At 38.4% G+C, this 20,953-nt stretch overlaps 1 protein-coding gene across 7 annotated transcripts in view; it reads left to right on the top strand.

The window, feature by feature from the left end:
• The window catches only part of ZRANB3 (zinc finger RANBP2-type containing 3), a 285,790-nt gene that overhangs the window by 235,511 nt on the left and 29,326 nt on the right, over positions 1–20,953 (top strand). For all 7 annotated transcript variants that reach the window (XM_067025920.1, XM_067025924.1, XM_067025926.1 and 4 more), the window contains 3 exons: positions 2,477–2,596; positions 5,791–5,970; positions 6,802–6,954. In XM_067025920.1, the coding sequence (XP_066882021.1) occupies positions 2,477–2,596; positions 5,791–5,970; positions 6,802–6,954 (453 nt within the window). The remainder of the gene's footprint in view (positions 1–2,476; positions 2,597–5,790; positions 5,971–6,801; positions 6,955–20,953) is intronic.

Below are 20,953 nucleotides of genomic sequence, written 5' to 3'. Positions count from 1 at the left end.
ATTATATTTCTGTTGTATTGATAATATACTATTAAGTTTTCCCTTTTATACCAGTCATAACTTTCCACTGATCAAATTATCTGGATTGATTAAAATATGCTGCCTTGGTAGGCTATAATGTGAATTCTGGTTTTGTTACTGGACCATTTGAGATTGGTTTAGGCAGTTAAAATTTTTTGTTTACCAACATGGTGGCCTTAGAATGTGGGTGATTTTGAAGGGAAAAAAAGAATGATTTTAGCCAGTTTTAGTGCCCAGCCTCAGTCATACCTTTTAAACTTCCAGGTAGCCTACTCTATAGAATATGATTATTAAGATTTAGTGTAAGTGGGTTTGAAACATATGCCCAGGTAAGTGCCACCAGACCTGCGGGCCTCACTGCATTCATTCTCTTCCGTCCACCTTGTTTTCCAACAGCCCTATCAGCCACAGCATCTGACATTTTTTCTTTCAGAGCGTAAACCTAGTTACATCCAGTGTAAACCTGTCATATGTGCTCAGGGCTTCCAGAGATGCTCTGAATCAGCCAGAGAAAGTTCCTGACAAATTATATGAGCTTAATATACATGTAGCAGCAGAACCACTTGCCTGTGCAGGTAGATATTTTAAAGGGAGGAATAAAAGCATATTTTTTTAAAACTTTGTATACATATTCAAGCATTTGCTAATATGTTCATTAACATTATCAAAGATGTAATTCTAGTGTTTTCTTCACAGAAAGATTTATGATAATATGAAATAGTAAAGTGCTGTATATTAAAAGATGCTTTATCGTTATCACATAGTATCTGTGAAACACCCTCTGAGGAAGAGTTATTTAGCCTTAGAAATAAATTTTAAATGATTGAACAGTAATGTTAGTTTTTTATTCTGATTCATTACACCTTAAAACTACTGAAATCTTTTCCAAGTGTGTCTCTTCCCACTCCCACTTTACTGGTATGTTTAGAATCCATTTAGTGTCACTAAGAGTTAAAAACATAGGTAAAACTCTCCCTAGCCTGACAATGTGTTTTCTTTAGAAAGACCCTCAGAATATTCTGTAATCTCCCTTGATGGATATTAAGTGGATCACTGGTCAATTTATATCTGTTTTGTGAAGACGTAGAAAGTTGATAAGGGGCATTCTATTTAATGATTAACTTGATGATTCCCTTATAAAACTGAGTATTTGTATGTCTCAACTATTTAAGGCAACGTTTTCCATTAAAGTGCATATAAAAAGGAGTCAATTTGAAATTCAGGGCTTATATTTGTTTTTACAAAGTTGAGTAATAAGTTCTTTTTACCTATTCTAACACACACTGATTGCTCCTTTTTCTCAACTCACATTGTTCTTAAAAGATAGCACTGTTCAGTTTAGCATTTAATGTTTCCTCACTTTGTAAAAATGTATTTGGGTGTCTTGGTTCCCTACCTCAGTGGAGATGACCATGTCACATATTTCTTTTAAGTTTAATAATGCGAGAAAAGAGAACTCAAATGGTACATTTAAAAAAATGTTTTCCCAGTTAATGTTGCGACATTTCAGGACTACTCTTCATGAATCCCTGATACATGGGCAGAATCTTCTTTTTCTTTTCTCACATGTCTGACTTCATTTTTACTTTGGAATTAGTGATCCTGTTACTTTAGAATTAGTCTGACCCATGATTTAAAGTTTACTTATCAATTTACATAGAATGTTATTGATAACATTAGCTTAATCCAGTAATGATTATAGAGCTCCTGTTATATCTGTGGCATCACACTTGGTGTTGATGGTATGAAGATGAACTAGACATAGGTCCCACTCTCAAGTAGCTTAAAAGATTCAAAAATACAAAATTGTTATAAGAAGCTATTAAGAATTCTGGTTAAGATTCTTCTTGTATTGTCCTTTCTCACCTTCTGAGATGACCCACACTCTGTCTGGGGAGTGTGTTTCTCTCTGAATAAATCCGCTTCTTGTCTAACAATTTGTCTATCACCGAATTCTTTCTGTGGTGAGACATCAAGAACCTCAGCTTCATTAAGTCCTGACACCAGCTAGACCAGCTCCCGCTCATCGTCAACACCACTGGGGACGCCTTCTGTGCCGTTTCTTGGCAACAACTTTTTGGGTACTATCATCTGGTTGGGAGACTGCCTTGGAAGGGATAACATTTAAAATCGATCCAGGACTTCTGCTCCTGAATGCATACTTCAGATAAACTGACACAGGAACACAAAGAGACAGAGACATCTGTGAAGGTATTCCCTGCAGCACAGTTTGCAATACCCCAGAACTGGAAACAGCTGTCTATCAAACAACAAATAAAGTACTATGATATTAGTTAAAAAAAAAATTCCTCTTGTGTAACATTTACTAACCTGTCATCTTCACCAGTTTCTGTTTTATTATGTGAACATAAAAATAAGCTGTAAAATATGTATAATAAGATGGATGCATAGGAGCTTGTCCTAATTTTGCCGTTTCCCTTGTTGGTGGTGGTAGACTCGTTACATTAGGATTGATGGAAGTGTTCCATCTTCAGAAAGAATACATCTGGTTAATCAGTTTCAAAAGGATCCTGAGACTCGTGTGGCTATCCTAAGCATTCAGGCTGCTGGTCAGGTAAGAAGTTTCAAGTCTAAATTTGATAATGAATTGTTGAGATGATAAAAATGTCGAGATGATGAACCATAACTATAACTTTATATCTGGTATGATAAATATTCATTCTACTTTGGAGAATGCTAGAAACTGTAACAGAAGGAGACCTCAACACCTCTGACTAAGCTTCCTAAATTTTCAAGGAGAGAATTTCCTAAAAGAATATAGTTAATGTGATTATAATACTTTTCCATGATCTTTTCCTTCCTTTGAATTTGCATAGACTTTTCTCATCCCTTTCTTTATAGCACTTATCTGACTTGGTTGTTTTCATCAGAGTCTGTGAGGCAAGGTGGCCTGAGGGAAAAGAACTCTTTTGTCTTTCTGAACTTTTAATGGAGTGCCCTTGGTTTGTGCTTTAGTGTTAGGTTTGGCTGCAAGTAAATGAAAACCCAGATTAGGAATGACTTAAATCACAAAGTTTTATTCTCTGATATAGGCAGTCTAAGGCTAGCATGGTAGTTTCTTAGCATTTAGGCCCCTTCTGGTTTTCTGCTTTACACTCCTAGCAGATATCTCTTTTTTTAAAAATTTCATTTCATTTTATTTTATTTTTTATACAGCAGGTTCTTATTAGTCATCCATTTTATACACATCAGTGTATACATGTCAGTCCCAATCGCCCAATTCATCACACCACCATCCCCACCCCCCACAGCTTTCCCCCCTTGGTGTGCATACATTTGTTCTCTACATCTGTGTCTCAATTTCTGCCCTGCAAACTGGTTCATCTGTACCATTTTTCTAGGTTCCACATATATGCATTAATATCGATATTTGTTTTCCACTTTCTGATTTACTTCACTCTCTATGGCAGTCTCTAGGTCCATCCACGTCGCTACAAATGACCCAATTTCGTTCCTTTTTATGGCTGAGTAATATTCCATTGTCTATATGTACCACACCTTCTTTATCCATTCGTCTGTCTATGGGCATTTAGGTTGCTTCCATCTACGAGGGCTGCTAGAGCTTATCCATCATATCTGCGATCCAGGCAATTGACTGGAGAAAGGCATGCTATATTTCACTGGCCTGCAGTTAGTCCCAGGGCCACAACTAACTTCAAGGGAAGTTGGAGAAAGTAACCGTTATTCCAATTAGTCATATTAAATATCAGGTGGCACATTACAAAGGAATAAGAAAAGAACAGATATTAGTCTCTGCCACCCTATGTAAGAGGGGATCTTTCTGGATGTCTTTCCTACTAACATTCTAAAATATTTTGATGTAAGTGTCTAAGCCAGGATATTTAACATAGGGAAGTAATTGAGCATATTGCTCTTAAATATCCAACCTGCTATATGGCATATCTGGCAGCTTCTGTGGATTCTGGAATCTGGACCAGGGCCAAAGTTCTCCTTTTACCGAGCTAATTGATGTATATAAAATTCTATATACAGAGAGAATCCATGAGGATGAAGAAGTTCTAGGACTAACTCACTAGGAGTTCTAGCCAAAAGGAGGGTTATCTCAACACTTTCCTCATGTTGGATTAAATTTCCAGTAATCTAGTTTTATATCTGTTAGAATATTTCAGCCATAGAGAATATCATCAAAAAGAGCTTAAAAGTAGAAATGGAATACTGATAGCTCAGGAGAAGATAAGTAGGAGGAAGCTGGGCAGGAGAGTCTTGGAGTGACCTGATAGAAGACTTTCTGAAATTAAGATTTTGCAAGGCACCACATTTTATTCATAGCTGTATTCCTGAAGACCTTGTATAGTTCAAAACTCATATACTTGAATACTAATATCTTCATAGCAATAAAGGAAGGTATTGTAGAAAGGGCTTTGTTTTGGAGGTTTGTGACTCTTCCATTGTAATTTAGTAGCAATTTTTTTTTTTTTTTTTTTTTTTTGGCCATGCACTGCCACAGGTGGGATCTTAGTTCCCTGACCAGGGATTGAACCCACGCCCCTGCAGTGGAAGCACAGAATCTTAATCACTGACTGCCGGGGAAGTCCAATTTAGTAGCATCTTTGTGTGACGTTGATCCTGCCAACGTCAACATGGATTCTTGTATGGTCCTATGATACTTTTTACACACTTAAAGGTGTCCATCTTTAAATATCAATACTACTTAATTTTTCTGCATTATCTCTCAATATGTGTGGCATTTTATATCCTGAATAGCAACACAGTTTAGCATGGTGTTTATTTGACTCTCTCCATGTTTTCATTACTTCTAAGTTCTGTTCCAAAGTAGTTGATCTTCAGCTTGAGAATAATGAATGCTAGTATGATGGTATGTGATATAAAAATATTTCAAGTTAAAATAACATATCAAAATAACAGCACAGCAGTCACAAAAGTCACGTACAGAAGTTCCAGTACACGTGAACAACAGCATAGATTGGATTAGATGACACTTCCAAAGTATAGTAGGTATTTCTGCTGACCACCTAATATCACTTACTACTATGTGGCAATAGCATAATTATGGTCCACATTTCGCTTGGCCTATCCACTTTAAAGTCGTGCATTTTTTGACACATTTTTAGTTTGAGGAGATTTGCATTATTTCATATATTGTAAAACAAGACAGTTAATATTTCTAATGTTACACTATTTCAAACTGATATAAAATGCAGTTGCACAAAAATGCAATTGTGTTGTATACATCAAGATACAAGTCAGTAAATGTCAGAGTCTTTGGGATGCAACATGAGAAATTCCGTAGAAAGAAAAGAGTGTGACTGTAGACATGATTTTCTTGCTTTATAGAACAGCAGTATGAATTAAATGAATAGAGGATGTCATTGCTGTCATAGTTGCCATGGATACCATGTGTTAGAAATTATATTCTCATTTATAATGTTTTTTATTAGATTTTCCAGTGGTAATGTGAATCCAGTCTTCATCAGAGGATAAAGTGATTTTGTTTATATATGTATCCATTAAACGGACTTGAAATATTGAAGTACCTTTTAAATGTATTCTTTGTAGTTCATCTGGCTATCTTGCAATCAGCAGTCTTCATTTGCCTTTCATGAATTAAATTTTCTTAATTTGGCTTAAAATGAAAGATTCATTTGTTTTTAAGTCCTTCAGTGTTCTCTTGTCCATTGAACATACTCAGAAGACTTTATTATATATGGCTGTATGCTAAATTCTCAGTTTATTTGCATCTCAGTTTCTTCACTTTATTTTGCTTAGGGTTTGACATTTACTGCTGCAACTCATGTTGTATTTGCTGAGTTGTATTGGGACCCTGGACACATAAAACAAGCAGAAGACCGTGCTCACCGGATTGGACAGTGCAGTTCTGTGAATATTCACTACCTTATTGCAAATGGGACTCTAGACACCCTTATGTGGGGAATGTTGAATCGCAAGGTAAAGCTTGAATTTAAACCAGGTTACCACTTACTCATTATTACCCATAGCCTGCATGAGTTAAGAGGCTGAGTTTTAGTGTTTTCAGGCAAAGGATATCGAAGTACACTAAGATATTGATGTTGATAGGGACCAAGTCCAGAAAAGGCTTCAATTGGTAGTACTCTACCTGCTCTCCTCGGTAATGAGAGACAGACATGAATTTACGTGTGTTCCTATTGTCTTCCAAGCCCTTCTTCTACCATTTTAGCAGCTAGGGGAGGATGAGCTAGTAAGGAAGTAAAATGCTTTCAAACCCCTTAGCTTTTTGTAAGCTAAGAATAAACCCTTTTTCAACAGGATTCTTGAGTTCAGGGCTAAATTTTGGACAGAGGACAGCCTGTACCCGGATTCTAGAAAAGGTATTAGGGATGTTGCTTGCTCTGTCCACTCAGCTGTCTCTTCTCCCCAACCTTGAGGGATGTTTATAGAAAGGACTTGACTAAGGTCTAGAGAATGGCTTTCAAGCACTGAGTATAGATATTCAAAATGGCCAATCATGTGTATGTTCAATTTCAAAGTTTATAAATATTAGAATAAAAGTTTTTATGAGAAAAGCAAATAGTGTAGCTTCTCTAGTTAACCTTTTCCTCATTAAGCATAGGAATCATTGACTTGGCAATTTGGTTGTAATTATAAATAATTATATTACTAAAGCCCTTGATACGTTGAAACAGTAAGATTTTCTTTATTGGATTGCTTGTGATTTAAATGCAAAATCAAGTTACTACTTAGTAAATGTCAGCTGTGAGGTGACCTGTTGTAAAATTCATATATTTTATCATCTTACAGGCTCAGGTTACAGGGAGCACACTGAATGGTAGGAAGGAAAAACTTCAGGCTGAGGAGGGTGATAAGGAAAAATGGGATTTCCTGCAGTTTGCTGAAGCTTGGACTCCAAATGAAAAGCCTGAAGAGCTTAGGAATGAAATGTTGTTCACTCATGTAAGATTATATGACATTCTTTTCAATTTTTTTTAACATATAACTTTATCATATATTGTTTTAAATAGCAATTTTCAATTGTTCATGCTATTGAAAGGAGCCTCCACATAAAGGTGGAAAAACTCTAAGAACTAAAAGATGGCTTTGATATATAAGCCACTGCAACAGTGGCTTGTATCTTCCAACAGTTATAGATCAGTGCTTACTGTTGTTCATGTCCTTAGAAAAACAAGCTAAGTAGAATCCAGCCTTAAGAAGAAAATATGGGAGACTATCTCTGTGAGGGTAGAGAAAGATGTCTTAAATTTGCCAGAAAAAGTAGCATACACAAGTCACATACTCAGTAAAGAAATTTGCATTACAGTGTCCAAAGTATATAAAGAATTTATACAATTCAATTAGTAAAACAAACAAGCCAACAGAAAAATAGGCAAACAATGTGAGCATCAGAGGAGACCAGAATAGAAAAAAACATGAAAAGAAACTAGCTTCACCAAAATAAGACAAATTCATAAAGGTACCCTTTTCTCTTTACAATTAGTATGTAATCTATGGTGTGATGCTTTGAGATCACGTGACTATCCTGTTCCCCAAACCTTTCACACAGTAGTTTTAGCATTCATCGATCTTTGCCTGAACCAGTTTTGAAATAGTGTTTTTTCCAATTCCATCATTGCTTCTTTATTTATTAGCTGTTCTGTTAAGAAAATCTTTTCATTAAAAAAAAATATCATTATGAACTTGGGGATTCTATTATTATAATTTAGTGTGTTATAATGTTTGCCTTTTTTTTTTTTAAAGATCTGATTAGTGGAAGCTCCTTTATTTTATTTTATGTTTTTGTTTTTGTTTTTTTTATGGTACGTGGGCCTCTCACTGTTGTGGCCTCTCCCGCTGCGGAGCGCAGGCTCCGGACATGCAGGCTTAGCAGCCATGGCTCACGGGCCCAGCCACTCTGTGGCACGTGGGATCTTCCCGGACCGGGGTACAAACCCACGTCCCCTGCATTGGCAGGCGGACTTTCAACCACTGCGCCACCAGGGAAGCCCTATTTTATGTTTTGGTTTGGTTTATTTGTTGTTGTTTTGGGGGGTTTTCTATTGAAGTATAGTTGATTTACAATATTGTGTTAGTTTCAAGTCTAAAGCAAAGTGATTCAGTTATATATATATATATATATTCAGATTATTTTCCATTATAGGATCTTACAAGATATTGAATATAGTTCCCTGTATTATACAGTAGGATCTTGTTGTTTATTTTTTGTATAGTACTTTGTATCTGTTAATCCCATACTCCTAATTTATCCCTCCCCTCCCTCCTTTTCCCCTTTGGTATTCATAAGTTTGTTTTCTATCTGTGAGTCTGTTTCTGTTTTACAAATAAGTTCAATTGTATTATATTTTAAATTCTACATATAAGTGATAATCCTATGATATTTGTCTTTCTCTGTCTGACTTATTTCACTTAGTATGATAATCTGTAGTTTTATCCATGTTGCTGCAAATGGCAATTATTTCATTCTTTTTTATGGCTGAGTAGTATTCCACTGTGTGTGTGTGTGTGTGTGTGTGTGTGTGTGTGTGTGTGTGTGTGTGTGTGCTACAATTTCTTTAATCCATTCATCTGTCAGTGGATATTTAGGTTGCTTCCATGTCTTTGGCTATTGTAAGTAGTGCTGCGATGAACATTGGGGTACATGTATCTTTATGAATTAGAGTTTTCTCCAGATATATGCCCAGGAGTGGGATTGCTGGATCATATGACAACTCTATTTTTAGATTTTTGAGGAACCTCCGTACTGTTTTCCATAGTGGCTGCACCAATTTACACTCCCACCAACAGTATAGGAGGGTTCCCTTTTCTCCTCACCTGCTCCAGCATTATTTGTGTGTGTGTATATATATGTATTATTTGTGTGACATATATATATATACCACATATAAGTGATATCATATGATATTTGTCTTTCTCTATCTGACTTACTTCACTTACTATGATAATCTCTAGGTCCATCCATGTTGCTAAAAATGGCATTATTTCATTCTTTTTTCAGTTTTAATATGGCTGAGTGATATTCCATTGTATATATATACCACATCTTTTTAAACATGGGCATTTGGATTGCTTCCGTGTCTTGGCTCTTATAAATAGTGCTTCTATGAACATTGGAGTACATTATCTTTTCCAATTAGAGTTTTCATCTTTTCCAGATATATGCCTGGGAGTGGGATTGCAGGATTTCTTATTTGTAGACTTTTTTTTTTTTTTTTTTTTTGTGGTATGCGGGCCTCTCACTGTTGTGGCCTCTCCCGTTGCGGAGCACAGGCTCCGGACGCGCAGGCTCAGCGGCCATGGCTCACGGGCCCAGCCGCTCCACGGCATGTGGGATCTTCCCGGACCGGGGCACGAACCCGTATCCCCTGCATCGGCAGGCGGATTCTCAACCACTGCGCCACCAGGGAAGCCCTGTAGACTTTTTAATGATGGTCATTCTGACTGGTGTAAGGTGGTACCTCATTCCTACAACCAAACAATTCCATTGCTGGGGATATATTCTCCTGCGTGTGTATAAGGATGTGTACCAAGTCATTTTTTAGAATGCAAAAAATTGGAAACAACCAAAATGCCTATCAGTAGGAGAATGGCTACATAAATTGTCATAAGATACTACTTAGAAGTTAACATGAATGCATTAGGTTTATATGCATTAACATGATCAGATTTTGAAAACATAATGTTAGTTTTTTAAATGCAGAGCATACACACAAATAGTATGTATTTATGAATACATATATATGTAATAAGATATATAAACAAAGATTGGAAGAATACATAATAAATTTATTGCCTCTGTAAGAGGAGGAGAATGGGTCTGGGGAAGACTAAAAATGTGGTAGCTTTATCAGAAATATTTTCCTTTATTTTAAAAAAGTATCAGAAGTAAATATTATAATAGTAGTACTTATAAATTTTGAATGGTGGGTATGTGGATATTTGTCATATTCTCTGTACAGTAACAAATGCTTTTTGGAGGCCATATATAAACTGAATAAGAAATAATAGAGAAGCTTATAGTCATTCAAACTGTCTGCTTTTTTTTTTTCTTAAAGAATTTTTATTAATTATGTTATTTATTTATTTTTGGCTGTGTTGGGTCTTCACTGCTGCTCATGGGCTTTCTCTAGTTGCGGTGAGCGGGGGCTACTCTTTGTTGTAGTGCATGGGCTTCTCATTGTGGTGGCTTCTCTTGTGGAGCACGGGCTCTAGGCATGCTTCAGTAGTTGTAGCACATGGGCTCAGTAGTTGTGGCTCCCAGGCTCTAGAGTGCAGGCTCAGTAGTTGTGGCGCACGGGTTTAGTTGCTCTGCGGCATGTGGGATCTTCCTGGAGCAGGGCTCGAACCCGTGTCCCCTGCCTTGGCAGGCGGATTCTTTTTTTTTTTTCTGGCAGGCGGATTCTTAACCACTGCACCACCAGGGAAGTCCCCAAACTGTCTGCTTTTTTCCTAGCCCTTCTGGAGCAATATAGTGTGAGAGTTATGGGGAGTTTAATTTTAATTTTTGAAAGAATTGATCAGATATTATAGGAATGAAATGGAAGTATGTACACATTTTCTCATAATGCAAAATTAAAATTTTAATGTCAAGTTTAGTTCCATAAAAACATAATGGTTTTTATGTGGAATCTTATTAAGTTTTTTATGTATCCTATTTGGAGGGCTAGTACATTTTTCTTTTCTAGAATACTAGAATGCCATTCTATCAAATTTGCTAAAAAAAAATAGAAGAATTATTTCTAAGACATTTTTCTTTTATTTTAAAAACTTTTCTTTTAGCAGTACTTATTATATTATATTTTGGTCTATAAAAATCAATAGATAGCCTAGGTATTTAAAAATATATAACTAAAACCATGATTTGTAGCTTGATTGTAGCTTTCTCTAAAATTCCCTGTTGAACTATGTCTGAGTTCATTTCTAAGATAAATATTAAGAACTTGAAAAACATCTTCCCACATTTATGTTTATTGTTTTTAAGTGTCTCTGAAGAAAAATGTATATCTGTGTACAAAGTTTAAAAAAAATTGCCTAGTCACTCTTACCAAATCTTGCTTTACTGAATTAGGTGTTTATCTTTCATAGTTCAGTGTTACCTTGCACAGATTTCTCAATGCATGTCTTTTACACAGATGGTTTTATATAAACTGGAACCTTGTAGTGTGGAGACCATTTGTTCAGTTTGTTTTGTTTTGCTTTGTTTTTGTTTCTTTGTTTGTTGGCCAGGATGTGAAGTGTGTTTTAAAGGACCTTAGGTGAGGTTGCTGCTCATCGGTTTGTCTTTATACCCTCCGGCTTCGTGCATCTTAAGAAATATTCAATTTGTTGAGAGGTCCTAAGGAAATTTAACCAACGTGTTTTTCTTCTGAATGTTGGCAGAATTTCAGCATTTCCTATGGGAATTTTTCTATCTGTAATGATGTCTTTCAGATCCTTTTTTAAAGCCTTTTTAAAAAATTGCCTACATTTAGCATTTTTAGGATACTTCCAATTTTGCCAATTAAACTTTGCCAAATTAACTAATTTTGCCCATTGTCATCAAAAACTTGTTTAACTAAAATGTTAATAACAGTTCTAATTGGATGGTTTTTAACAGCTTATGAATATTTCTGTAGTGTCAACATTTTAAGGAATGTTCATTTTATCTCTGTCCCGGCATCTGGCTGATACAGCTGGAGGTTAGAGCTGGGGCAAAGAAGACGGACCTTCCAAGGCCAGAGGAACAGACTATGTGTTAGTCAGTGCATGGCTCAGCCCAAGCCGTCAGCTCTAGAGAAAGAGAGACCAGGAGGCCCAAACAGGACGAGACCGAGGCACAGAGAGTGAGCCTGCAGGGCAGAGAGAGGATGAACTGAGGCAGAAAGAGTCAGGAGACCCCAGGTCCCTGGGTCCCTAGTTCCCCATAGTCTTCTTCACCCTCCCAGTTCATCACATTCAAAATGCTGTGGACTCTATAAATGATTTTTTAGAAGGCCAATAAATGTGGTCAGTTTGGCAAGTTGGTCTTCAGTGAATTGAGTTTCAGGTGGATTGACTTTCAGCATATGGGCTTTTGGCAAATTGTATTCTGTGAATTAGCCTAGAGCTAATGTTAGTATGATTATGGGTCCTGGGGACAGAGAGGCCTCTGGTTGGGAAGAAGAGGAGAATGAGAGAATATTTTCCTGAAAAAAATTTTTATATTAGTTTTGCTCTTTCCTGCCTTCTTTCTCCCCTGGTGTTTATTCAGAGCGGCATTATTTTTGTTTCCCTCCTCTCTTTTTATTTTTTTATTTTTTATTTTTTTGTGGTACGCGGGCCTCTCACTGTTGTGGCCTCTCTCATTGAGGAGCACAGGCTCCGGACGCGCAGGCTCAGCGGCCATGGCTCACGGGCCCAGCCGCTCCGCAGCATGTGGGATCCTCCCGGACCGGGGCACGAACCCGCGTCCCCTGCATCGGCAGGCGGACTCGCAACCAGTGCGTCACCAGGGAAGCCCCTGTCTCCCTCCTCTCTTAATCAGAATTCTCTTTCTGTCACATAACTCAGCTAATTTATTGGGATTTTAAAAATGTATGGAACTGGGGCTAGTACTCTACCAGTATATATGGATATAGGTGTTACTGGCTGTTAAATGTTAAGTATTTTGGTAACCGTAAATAGCCACTTCTTCAATCCCTTCACTGTACTCCCTCACCCCACCACTAGGGCCTCCTGGACCTCCTTGTGATGCTGCACAGCATGGGCCTCTAGGACTCTGGTTAATACCCCTGCTGTAGCTGTTGTTAAGTATTTAAATAACACCCTGCATGGAATTAATCCACATGTATGAGTCACAATTCTTTACCCATCCTAGATATATTTACATTTTTAAAGCAGTTATTTATTAACCCAAATTAAGCTCAAATTGAAGTCCAACTCAAATGAAAAGAAATAATTCCACCACCACAAGGAAAGTCTAGGTGGCTTTCCCTTCAGTAACCAGTCCCGCCTGGGAGTCCATCACCAGGGTGACTGTCTCAGATGCGATCCACTTTCTCAAGATTCTTCCTTTATTCTACGTTTGAATGTGCATGGCTTCTAAGTACTCTTGGTTTTGCAGTGTTTTGATTTTCCTACATTGGCTTCCATGGAGTGATAAAATAGGGCATCTCTAGGTGGAAGGAGAGAAAGGTATGAGCTATATTAGTCTATGTTGTCATTTCCAAGTAATTAAAGGCTGTTTCTGAATAAAATAGAATGAGTGGAGTATTCAAATAGGAAGCCTGCCTCTCTAATTTTCATTTTTTCCTGCCATCATCTCAGGGGTATCCCTTCTTTTAGCCATAGCTGTGGGAAATTGGGCCCTTCCTTTAACCTCTTTAGGACCTTTTCCGGTCCTCTTTTGGCCCATAATGGATAAGAGCCAGCAGCAGCATTTATGCAGCCATTTAGGTCCCTAGATCACTAGATGGCTTCTGAGGTCCTTTTCGTTTATTTTATATATATATATATAAAATAATGTATCTGAAGAGAAACTTGGTGTGTAAGAGATTCATAGATAAGCAAAAGAAAGGACTCTAACTTAATATGGGTAACAAGTCCAGCTCCTGCGTAGGATAAATCTTCTTTCTGCTTGGTTTCTCTTCTCCAAATCTCGCTGAGCCAGAGCTGCTTTCATTTCGTTACTTCAGACAGTAGTTCTCTTTTATTTTGGAGCAGATCTCTAGATAGTTCCCAAATTTAGCCACACTGTGGTCTCTGCTTTCCCTCAGCAGTTGTTTCCATTTTGTAGGCTTTTAGTTCAATTATCTCCCGATTTTCCTTTCTTCTCACTAGCCTCTCCCTGGTTGTCTAATCTTCCTTTCCTTGTGGTACTACTTACATCTTTGACCTGGCTCACACCCTGCCTTTTCTCTGTCATCCTTAAGTCCCCTGGTCTGCTGTCCTCAAGGCCACCTAGAACATTCTTCACCCAAAGCAAATTTACATTTGAAACACCCGTATTTGCATTAAAAATATACAGGATGATTACTGTTCTGCTGAAAAAAAATTCTATGTAGTTGAAAATGAACTCTTTTTTAAAAAATTTATTTATTTTATTTACTTATTTGGCTGCGTTGGGTCTTTGTTGCTGTGCGCGGGCTTTCTCTAGTTGTGGCGAGCGGGGGCTACTCTTCATTGCAGTGTGTGGGCTTCTCATTGCGGTGGCTTCTCTTTTTGAGGGTTACATAATTATACGAAAAGGCACTGAATTGGACACTTTAAAAGAGTGAATTTTATAGTATATAAATAGATTACGTCTCACTAAAGCTGTTATTTTCTGTTTTTCTTTTTTCTTTTTTTTTTGGCTGTACCACACTGCAAGCAGGATCATAGTTCCCTGACCAGGGATCAGACCCGTGCCCCGTAGTGGAAGCAGCCAAGTCTTAACTACTGGGCTGCCAGGGAAGTCCCTGAAGCTGTTATTTTAAAAAGACTGTATGCTAGGTGCAAAGATAAGGAAAACAGCTAACTTTCTTTTGGAGCTTACTCTTTAACTGGGAGAGATGATCATAAGCGAATCATTTTAATGCAATATAATAAATGTGAAAACAGAGATCTATAACCAGGCTCTGGAAACACAGGATAGAATAAATAAATACTGGGGGCATGTGGGAAAGTTTCCCTTGAGAAACATCAGAGCTGGATTATGAAGAATGAGTTCAAAAGGAGTGGGTCCTGATTCAGGTAGAGGGACCACCAAAAGCATATGCCCCAAAGCCCAGTGATAGGAACTGATGTCCTGGGAATGGGAGTTCCATGCAAATGTGTGAGGGCAGGGCACACTGAGAAGTGAGTCAAAGGAGAGGAAGCCTGAAACTTTGGCACCAATCAGATGGAGTGGTGTCCACACATGCCATGCCAAGAAGTTGCACTTTATCCTAGGGAAGTAGTGTAGTGTCATCAGAGGCTTTTAAGCAGACAGATAACATGGTCAGATTTCTGCTTTCTGAAGGTGCTCCTGTGGCAGTGTGGGAAATGCACCGTGGGGAGAAGGGACAGAGGCTCTTGGAGGTATAGCGGGATCTGGGCGATGGATTTCTTTTGCCCTCTCCCTCCCATCCAGTCTGAACCTGTGGTAAAGGGATTTTCTGTCTCCACTCCTCAGGGGTTTCTCCCCAACCCCAGAGGAGGAGTTGTTAATCCAATGTTTTTCATCCTGAGACCTTGGGCCACAGTTCAGGGCTAGTGCTTCACAGAGGCATGCTTCTCCTGTACTATGTCTCCACCGGAAGCAGGCTCTGTAGTCTCCTCTGCTCGATTTGGGGTGAGAAGTAGGAAGTCCCATTATGGCCTTGGGTTCTGGTTGGTTTCTTTAATATACCTTTTACCAAATTTTACTTGGGTGCTTTTAGGCACTTACAGGTTTATTAATAAAGCCAGTTCCTTTTTATTCATTAAGGCTATTACTATATAAAAGTCTCCTTTTTCAGGGATTCCCAAATGGGGTATGGGGCACTACACTCCACACTGAACTCCTAACAGTGGTAGTGGTAATAGAGAAAGAAAAATTCCAGATATTTCAGAGGTAGAATCATCATAGTGAGGCCTGGGAGGAACCTGTCTAACAGCAGCAGGTACAGGAGGAGTAGAAGGGATTGAAGCAGGCATTTAAGGGAGATGCCATAACCAGCGGCATGCAAGTAGGTAAGGACAGGACAAACAGAAGCCATAGGAAGTGATCCAGTTTAGTCTAAAACTGGAGAATCCATAGCAGAGGACTTCATATTAATTTGGTAAACAGTGAAGAGCAAAGAGATTGTGACAGTAGAAGGTGAGCAGGCTTATGGACAGAGTGAAGACCCCGCTCAGGCCCTCTGGAGTTTGAGGAGCCTCTGGACCACTCAGCTGATGTCTGTGAGGCATTTGGAGGTCGGGCCTAGAGCTTAGGAGAGAGATTATGGCACATCGGCCCTGATGAACTTACCCCTGCCTGTCACGTTCTAGTGATCCGTGCACTGTGTTATATATAATATTTTGCTCTGAATTCTAATTGCCCTTATTGAGATGGCTGTTCCCAAAGACATTTGCCTGCACTGCCTTTTTTTTTTTTCTTAATTTATTTATTTTTTGGCTGCATTGGGTCTTCATTGTGGTGCGCGGGCTTCTCATTGCAGTGGATTCTCTTGTTGCAGAGCATGGGCTCTAGGCACGCGGGCTTCAGTATTTGTGGCATGTGGGCTCAGTAGTTGTGGCTCGTGGGCTCTAGAGCACAGGCTCAGTAGTTGTGGCACACAGGCTTAGTTGCTCCGCGGCATGTGGGATCTTCCCAGACCAGGGCTCGAACCCATGTCCCCTGCATTGGCAGGCGGATTTTTAACCACTGCGCCACCAGGGAAACCCAGCCTGCACTGCTTTTGATGTCATCTCTAAAAATAAGTAATAACATTTTCTTTTTTACCACTTTGGTTTTTTAACCAGTGTTGTTTTATTTTGTTTGCTTTGTTTTCTCTATGCCCACAGAGAAAAACTTGTTGTGCCTAAGAGTGGATCACTACCAAAATTTTATTTAGTTAGTACATGGGGATGGACATTGTGTGAAATCTGAAAAAGTCATTTCTTTTTTAGAAGAATTTAAATTCATTTTTCAGTTAGATGATTGAAACCCTACTTTTGTCACTGTATATCCCCTGGCTTGTTTAAATGTTAGTGAAGCCTTTTTAGTTCCAGTTCCAATCATCAGTCTCCTGCCATTCAAGAGACCAGCAAGATGTCCCAATCACCCGTTTTAAACGGTGGTTTTGTTAATTCTTTGGGGAACAGGAAAGACATGAGGCAGTACTGGTTTCTCCCAGAGCTGCCCTTTGATCAAAGTCTGTTAAACCCGACACCAGTGTTCTTGTTGGTGGCGTGTGCTGCACTGGAATGGCACCAGGCTTTGAAGTGTTTTATTGTTTTTTATGAGTTTTACCAGATTTCCTTTTCCTCTCCTTCAGTTCTAATAACAGACTTTTAATCCTATCATCATGGCCAGGGGATTTGTCTCTAAAGAGCAGTTGTTTACCATGGTGCAAAACAGAGCAAATGTGTTAGGTCTCTGAACCTTTCAAATAAACACACGCATTTTGCGACCTTAAGCATTTTGCAGTTTTTATTCCCAGCACGCACTTCTCACCAAAAGCAATATTTCTTCTTTTGCTTTTCAAAAACAATATTGAACAAAAGACAGGAACACAGTAACTGTCAGCTGTATAACTGAGGGCAGGAATATGTTCTTCCATTTTCTACATTTCTTATTACACAGGCATGTTGACGTAACTGTATTTTCCCCAAAGCCTTGTGATAAAAATCACTATAATCTTAGATTGCTCCTCTTATTTAGAAACACCTACTTTTAAGTTCCTTATTTATCACACATTAAAAGGGTCACAATACAGTTTCTTTACAAAGACAAACAGTCATGATGAGTTAAGACATTTGTCAGTACTTGGTTACTATAATGTCTCTTCTTAATGCAAGAATGTGCTTATTAAAGACAAAAGACTTTTTAGCTTAACCTTGCTATTAAGTAATGAAGTTTTCCTAGGCCATAAAAATACTTTTGTCTTTCTATGTTCCTGTTATCTTTACCACTGAGAAATGCTGATAACATGAATAAAGTCGGCAATTTTTCAGGAGATCTGCCAGAAGAGTATATAGGTGCTGAGTATTTAACTATCAGTATGGCTGCTGTAATTTGGGGATTCTGGTCTGTTTTGGTGAGACTGATAAAGTTTGTCCCTCTAAGGAGTCATGTTTTTGATAAATGTAATATTTTTAGAAAACGTGCTTATGTAGGGAACATTTTGTTTACAATTATTTCTTACCACCTTTTACTCAGATGCTTTAATCAATGGATCCACATTCACTTTATGAAAAATTAATTCAGTAGAAAAAGGACAAAAGAAAAGTAATTATAGAATCATCTTACTAAAATACAGGAATATTGCATTCATGTTTAGTATCTGTGTCACAAATCTTGTTCAAGGTCGCTTCTTTCTTTTATTAACTAGACATGTCCCAAATACCTGCTGGAATCTCCATGAGTTGCCGGTGGGGATAGGTCCTTGTCTCAGAACATCAAGGATGGTGTGTTTTGTTTTAAACTGACCTACGTGACATTACCCCTTTGAGTCCTGCCAGCACAGTAACGTCTCCTATAACTCCCTTGCCATTACGATCCATGCGCTTTCTTCTCACTTCACTAATGGTTTCCCTTTTTTTTGACTGTGTGAGGCTCCCGTGTCATTTACTCTCTTAAGAGAAGCTGTTCAGCATCCAGTGACAGTGGCAGATAAATGAGCTAAGTGATGTTTCATGCCTGCACAGAAGTTACTCTGGGTATTATTCAGTTTTTAAAAAGTGTTGAGAGATGCTAGAGAGATTCTCATTATGTATTTAAGAGACTTTGTGTATTTGTTTTCCCTTAAGAGAGTTTGTTCACCACCCATGTGTACATTCACGAGTGAACCCTCAATCTCTCCTTACTACAGAAAATTAGGGAAAGAAATGGAGCTACTCAAACCACACATGCATCTTCTAATCCAGTGGCTCTTAACTTTCGCCGGGTCCTGAATCCCTTTGGGAATATAGAGAGAGTAAAGAACTGCTCTCCAAAAATGCACATACAATACAGACAACATTTTATGGACAATTTCAGGGGTTTCTCAGGCTCACTAAAGGCCTCTTGTGAGAGGCCCATGGATCCCAAGTTAAGAACTCCTATTCAGTAAACCTTTTAACCCTTCTCTGTTCCCACCTAATGCACGTGATTATCGTCAGGATGTGTCCCAGAGATTTTCTCACCTATTTCTCTGTCAGTCATTGCCCTTGAATGTCAGAGAAACCTCACCAACCAGCTTCCTGCCTGACTACTCAGAGGCTTCAATCTAAAAACATACAACTGATAATGTAGACCAGGTTTCTAATTGGTTATCTCAAAGGAAGTCTTTATTATTCCTGTTAGGCCTTATGCTTCTGCCAGCCCTGTGGCCAGGGCACTAACTCGTAAGGTCCACTACCTGTAACCACGTTCATCATTGTCCAGTTTAGCCATCATAACATTAAAGTCCTACTGATTAATCTTGTCCTCTCCTTTTTCTAAAATTATACCTCAAGTGTATCCTTTGGTTCCCAAAATTATATAAAATGATTCCCTTTCCACCCACGGCTCCTTTTCTGTATTTTATGCTCTCCAGTCTCACTTTATTTTTACCCAAGCAGCCATGATTTCAAAATTGCCCCCTTACTGACTACTCCCAGGCACCGTAAGTTGACCCTTGTGGTGGTGGAGGTATACATCAATTTCTGATTGCTGTCCTCACTGCTAACCTTTACTCTCAACCTGCCTCTGATACATAATGGGAGTTTCTCAAATGCTAATTTCTAAAATTAGTCACTGCTTACATAGTAAATGAAGTTATTTTTAAAATAGCTTAATTAAAGAGGTCAACTGTAAAAGCTGATATTTTAAGGCCCTGAGAATTTTTCTTTTTTTTTAAGATTTCTTAGGTTTGGGGGAAGGTTGTTTTTTTATAAACAAATCTGAAATAATCTTTTTAATTTTTATTTTTTGGTGGCGGGGAGATGGAGAGAGTAAAACGTTTCAGACAGCTGGAAACAAATCCTTTAAAATGTAGAATGGGACAAAAGATGCTGATGTTATTTAAACATTATTCAGCATAGGTGACAGTGGCCTGCTTTGTATATTTATTTTACTTTTCGTATTCTTTGTTTTTGACATTTTGTTCATTTATTTAGCTGTTTTACTTGTTCCTTTTTAAAAGCATATCTAGGAGAAGGGCCAGTTGAGGGAGTGGGGTAAAGCAGTAAATTGAAAATAAACATATTAACTGGAAGACTCCTTTATCAATGGTGGAATCCTTAGCACCCTTCTCCTGAGCAGCCCCCAGGTCACTGGTAGCCAGCATTGTATCCTTCGGGCAGGAGATTGAAGGACTCCTTTCTGGAGAAATTGACTGGACCAAAAAAAGACTACGGAGCCTGAAAGGGATCCCCTGACAAACAGTCACTGTTGACCTTTAGTGAGGTCCCCCACTTGGAATTTCCAATGGCATTTTAGTGTCTTATTCTTAAATGTGAATGGACAGTGAAGGCCACCAGGTTTGGAGGAAATCCTCTCATGGGTGATGCACAGACAAAAATAAGCATGCAAGACAAGAAAGGATACAAAAGAAAGCAGAGACAGTGTGATAAGCTGAAGTAAACAAACAAAAAGCCTTTCATTGATATTCACAGAGAAGTAAAAGAAATTACTGCACCCAAGAAACAAGAACAAGGAAAGGGAAAAATCAGAGAACGAGGAAAAGCTCTTAAAAATTGAACTTGTAATATCAGAAAATAGTAATCTGACAAGGATGGAAAGGAAGATAATGAGGAAATCACACAACAAGTAGAACAAATAGAAATGGAAAAGTGTGCAAAAAAGTGAAGAAGATCAAATGATCAGTTCAGAAGATTTTGCCTCATAGGAATTCCAGAAAGAAAAGACAGAGACAACAGAGGAAGAAAAAATAATATAAGAAAATCTCCCAGATCTGAAGGACATGGGTTTTTCTGATTGAAATGCTCCCTGAGTGCCTAGGACAATGAATGGAAACCAAAACACAGGCACACTAAAGGCACTACTCTCCTGGCTTTTCTACCCTCCTTACTGTGCCCTCTGTTCCCTTCCTCGGTATCTCTTCCTCCTCATTCCACCCTTAATGACCCTCTGCTCATGCCCATGACTTTTACCTTTTCTTACTTCCTCCTCCGTTTGTTCATGACATCCAGGCCTCTGACTGTAGCCACCTCTGTATGTCAGTGGTTCCCACATGTGCAAATCCAGGTGTCTCTTTCCCTTGAACTCTGGACCTGCTTCCTAGAACTCGCCACCCTGGCACACACCAGTCCTCACACATGTCTAAAAGTGAACTTTTATTTCCTTACCTCTTCTCTT

Source organism: Kogia breviceps, chromosome 2, assembly GCF_026419965.1.
Source record: "Kogia breviceps isolate mKogBre1 chromosome 2, mKogBre1 haplotype 1, whole genome shotgun sequence".
NCBI classification, from domain to species: Eukaryota; Metazoa; Chordata; class Mammalia; order Artiodactyla; family Physeteridae; genus Kogia; species Kogia breviceps.
Note: the sequence above shows the minus strand (reverse complement) of the source record. Positions and strands in the feature narration are given on the sequence as shown.